This window comes from Anastrepha ludens, chromosome 4 (assembly GCF_028408465.1).
Source record: "Anastrepha ludens isolate Willacy chromosome 4, idAnaLude1.1, whole genome shotgun sequence".
In the NCBI taxonomy this organism is placed as follows: Eukaryota; Metazoa; Arthropoda; class Insecta; order Diptera; family Tephritidae; genus Anastrepha; species Anastrepha ludens.
The window spans coordinates 4,966,343-4,971,216 of NC_071500.1; the positions used below are offsets into that span (position 1 = coordinate 4,966,343).

General features: G+C 40.9%; 1 protein-coding gene across 8 annotated transcripts; it reads left to right on the forward strand.

Annotated features, from left to right (window-relative positions):
• The first annotated feature begins 400 nt into the window (after positions 1-400).
• Positions 401-4,547, forward strand: LOC128861338 (division abnormally delayed protein-like). 8 transcript variants are annotated; one of them, XM_054099412.1, is made up of 3 exons: positions 401-1,883; positions 2,908-3,587; positions 3,652-4,547. In XM_054099412.1, exons 2-3 carry the CDS (start codon positions 3,236-3,238, stop codon positions 3,693-3,695), a joined length of 396 nt encoding a protein of 131 aa, XP_053955387.1. In that variant the 5' UTR covers positions 401-1,883; positions 2,908-3,235; the 3' UTR covers positions 3,696-4,547. The 8 variants fall into 8 exon arrangements, with proteins under 8 accessions (XP_053955387.1, XP_053955380.1, XP_053955382.1 ...); XM_054099405.1 differs by having other exon boundaries at positions 2,908-4,547; XM_054099407.1 differs by having other exon boundaries at positions 2,970-4,547.
• Positions 4,548-4,874: the final 327 nt, after the last annotated feature.

The window sequence follows — 4,874 nt, forward strand, 5'->3', positions numbered from 1 at the left end:
TCAATGGTAAGAAAAATTTTCGATAGTAATTTCTTGTCGTTTATTCTTCAAATTATTGAATTTCAAATTTAGAATTTTGTTTTAATTTTCAAAAAAAAATTCAAACGTATATATTTTTGCTTCCAGTGTTTTTTTCCAAAATGTATAAATTAGTTCATGTTTTAGCAAGTTCACTGTAGATTTCATTAATGCATGTTTTTCCCCTCTCCTTTTCCTATGGCCACTACTGTGTTGCTCTTCAAAGCTCTACCCATTTACCGGCATTCTTCTCCGCCTCAAACGCACAACCGCAACCAAAGCGAACATAAACAACGAACATGTTCGAACCGAACTGCCGGATGTTGGATGCCATCTGCAACGAACATTTGTCGCTTTTCAAATACTAAACGTAAACGAGTTGTCGAATCGTTTGGACGTGTATTTATAGCAGTGCTGCTTGAACGCGAGCAATCCGATTAAGAAATAGGAAAACAACAACATATAATTAACACAGTGAGATAGGCAGCAAACGCAGATCCGAGTGAGTGTTCGCAAAACGAGCAAAGTTTAAAATTAAACAAATTGTAAAATCAAAAGAAAAAGAATAATTCAAATAAGTATGTAAATGAAAAAGTAGCAGAATCGATGCATAAAATATAAGCGAAAAAAGCAATATAACAACAATACAATAGCGCAAAGCAAGAGCACTCAGACTAACGAGCGTCGAGTGTATGACGTCGAGCGAAAATCTGAAATATGTAATGGCAAAATTGATTGCTTGAAATTAAATAGTGTTTAGTAGCGTATCTGAAAGATAAATAAGTTCGCGAAACGGTGCGCCGCAATTCGGAATTTGAAAGAAAACGGAAATTATTTAGTTCAACCTAACGCAGGGTTTCTGCGGTGCCAGTTTCTTTTAAATTTTATTATTGTGCTTCGGAAAGTGCTGCAGTGTCAGTGTCGGTGCCGATAGCACATTGACATTTAACGGGTTCTTAGTGAGTTGTTAAGTGCTTTTTGTTTCGCCATTGTGCCGCGATTATGTCACAATTCTATTAGGCGTTTTTATTATTATTATTGCAATCGAGAAGAAGAAGCCATACGCAACGTAAAAGATTAATATTTAGAACTAAGCAAAAGATCGCATGGTGAGTGATTAATGATTAGCGCTGCCACAACAAAAACATCAGCGCCAACGACGACGTCAACCTTTAGCGCAGCCAGTGCGGGAACAAGCGCTAATGGTGCTTTAGTTTTGTTGGAAGCTGGATGCTCAACGAATGCCTATTGCTCTTGGGCCGATGTCAAAAGGGCAGTGCGTTAGTGAGTCAATGAACGTGAGCGAGTGAATCACAAAGGCAAAGCAATCAGCTGCTAGGCGAGAGGCTTACGAAAAAGCGAACTCATTGGCATTCTTCTTAAAGTTTCGTAAAGTAAAGTTCAACGAAAAAATAGAAGCGTGACAAAATCAAATACTTTGTTTAGATTCCGAAAACGTTTCTTTTAATGTACTTTTTCGCACATTAAATTCGCCAACTCACACACGTCAACAACTGCATATGTACACACATACACACATACATATAGCTCAGCACCAGCACGCCCGACGAAACGTGTAAACCACAATAAAAACAACAGCAAAAAAGCCAACAGCCAACAGCTCACATCCAACAACGCTACGAACAAGTGAAATAAAACAAAACGTCGTTTGTTTGCCTTTTATTCGCTTGAGCGGCTTTTTCTCAGCGTAGCCGCATCGCCTCGCGCACTATCCCGGCCGATAGTCAACCGAACGATCGTACATTTGGCTCGGTTTGTCAGTCGCTGAGATATCGCCTCGACGCGTTATATTCGTGTGCTTCATGCGGTCGTTGGACGCGTTTCTCAAATTGGATTAGACGCACGTAAGTAAATAGAAGCGAGTGTGTGGTTGTGTGCGCGCGCAAAAGATAGCAAAATCTGACGTTTATAGAAGCAGGAAGCCGAGAGGGGTGTTAGCCATTGGTTGATCAATTGGCCGTGCACGATTAGTACGCCGCAAACAAAGCGTTGCTCCGTTGGACGGTTAGTTGGTCGGTTGAATGGGCTGCCCGCACCGGCGCCAGCGAGAAAATTTGTGCTGATGAACACATGACCGACTGGCAGATGCGCCGCTGCGTAAAACAGCAAATTTAAGGCCAAGCAATAAAATCAATAAAGCTGACTAAACTGCTGCTAAATAATAGCGCAGGCAGGGACATACAAAAGGTGGCCGCGGCAACTCGATTTGGCGCAATACTCATCTCAGCGACACACACAAGCGTACATCGTGTGTATGTGTGTGCGCTGAAAGGCGGTGAAGCGCAGCTATCTTTAGACACTGCGAAGCGCACAATTGTTGCCAGCGCTTGAAATAGCCGGCAAGTGGCTGAACGCCAGCTGCTGTGCTGAAAAATACGCGGAAGTAGAGTGCAGAGCTGCTAGAACAAACGCAGCGCAAGTGATTTGACAAAACTGCAAACACAAAAGAAAAATCCACTGCTAAGTCTAAGTGCGTTTGGCAACGAAAAGGGAGAAAAACAATTTGTGTCAGCAGTTGTATGTCAAAAGCAACAACAAACAATAGCATTTACAAGGTTTTACCTAACCCAACATTTGTGCGCATCTACCTACGTACTTGAATGCAGTGCACGGTCGCATGTGGCAAGTTGTGACACGAAAATTCGTGTGTAGTTCATTGTTAGCCAGGTACGCGCCACCTGCAACACGTGGTTTTTCATGTTCAGCTAAGGTTGTGCTTGTGAGCAGTCAGCTGATCAAGTAGTGCAACGAGCCGCAGCGGCAAAAGTGCTTCTTTACAAACAAAAAGTACAGTTGAAGGAAAATTAAATATATTCCGTTAATTGGCAAACGAAATTCTCAGACCGGTTATTTTTTCTTTTTTTTCAGTTTTATCTTATTTTTGAGTTCGAACCATTTACAGGCAGTGATTTTTTTAATTATTTGCATAGTTGAATATCAAAGGCGTTCGCCGACATTCAACAACAACAGCGAAAACAACGAATAAAAGCAGCAGCACAAAATTAAGAATATTGCGTAAATCGCTTTTCAGCCGACAAATATCAGTTGAAACTTAATTAAGCAAAACAACAGCAACAATAACACAGAAGTAACAACCCCTCAACTCGTTCTCCTTTGCGTTAATCGCCGACTTTTTATTTTGTTACCAAACACACGCGCACACACGTACGAACGCGCGTATAGCACGCAATACATAATGGCCAACAACTCGACCAAAGTTGGCAATCGGAATGCTGCAACAGCGCCAACGGCTGTTGCCACAAAGCCACCACGACAATCGTTGTTGCCGTTTTATCTACGCCTGCTAATGCAAGTTTGCATTGCTCTTGTGGTGGCCAGCAGTTGCTTGGCATTGCCATCAGCCAGTGCAAAAAATCTCGACGGCCATCATCTCCACGCACATCATGAACAACAGCACGCACATCATCGACGCCGCTTGCAACGCGATTCAAGCAGCAAAGTTGCAAGCACACACGAACAATGCCACTACGCCAGGGAATACTTCGAATCTATCGACATCAAGCTGAATGGCAACTTTGAGGAAAAAGGTAAGTTCCAAAAAGTTGTTAAAATAAGAAAATCGAAAATGATGCTAAGTGCTTTCCCACCAAGCTAAGTTAGCTGGCCAACTGACTAACTGGTTAGCGATGGAGTGAAAAGTGTAGCTAATGGAATGCTGCGGCGGGTGGGGCAATGGTTGGGTAACTATGTGGGTGTACCGTTAACGGCTATTTAATTTAATGTCAATAAAAAGTTTTCACTCTGAAAGTTGAGCAGTCTTGTTGTTTGTGGAGAGATTAAGTGCCCATGTGGTCATGTTTGTATGCTTGTAAGATTTAGCCTAACCGCTGAGTAAATAATGAGTGGGTTTGCAAAACGAAAATAAATTAAAAAAAAAATATTTTTGAATTAATTGCAAAGTTGCAATTGTATTTACGTAGAAATCACAAAGGAAGCAAAGCAATAAATGGAAAGAAGCTAAAATAAGGGAAGCAGGAAAAATAAAAAATATAAAAATCTTTTATAAATCCCAAAACTGGTTACGCTTCAACGCATGCACTTCAAAGCGTTGGGCAAAAGACGTAAACTCGTTGTTGTGGCAAATCGCAAAGGCAGCTTTGTGAGTTCGCCTAAAAAGCGCGCAATGGAGTTTGGGAAGTGCGGGCGTTGGTTGCGCACCGTTGACACCAGGGTGTAACGAAGGAATTGCGCTGATGGGTGCAGCTACAGCAAGAGTTCTTAATTGAAAAAAAGGGGGAAACAAAACAAAGCAGAAATAAGCGAAACGTTCCTTTTGGCGATTTTTGATAGTTTGCTTTGAGTTCATGGCGAAAGATTTCCATACAATTTCAGTTTGCCATTAACTGTTATACCCTCTACGTTCGGAGTTGTATTCGCATTGAAAGAAGGGCAAAAGCGATAAAAGCACTTGAAAAATGTACATGCTCGTTTCTTGCTTTTATTAAAAAAATACTTTTTTTAGACGAAATGTAATATCTTAAATATATATATTAGGTATTGCCCCTCGCAGGCAATGGCAAACCTCCGAGTGTATTTCTGCCATGAAAAAGCTCCTCATAAAAATATCTGCCGTTCGGAGTCGGCTTGAAACTGTAGGTCCCTCCATTTGTGGAACAACATCAAGACGCACACCACAAATAGGAGGAGGAGCTCGGCCAAACACCTAACAGAAGTGTACGCGCCAATTATTTATTTATTTATTTTATATATTAGGTATAGTAAATTTTTTTGAAACACCCTGTACATAAAATTCAATTTCTTTAATATGTTTTTATAAATTTCTTTACTTCTTTATTGTCTACCGATTACTCTTA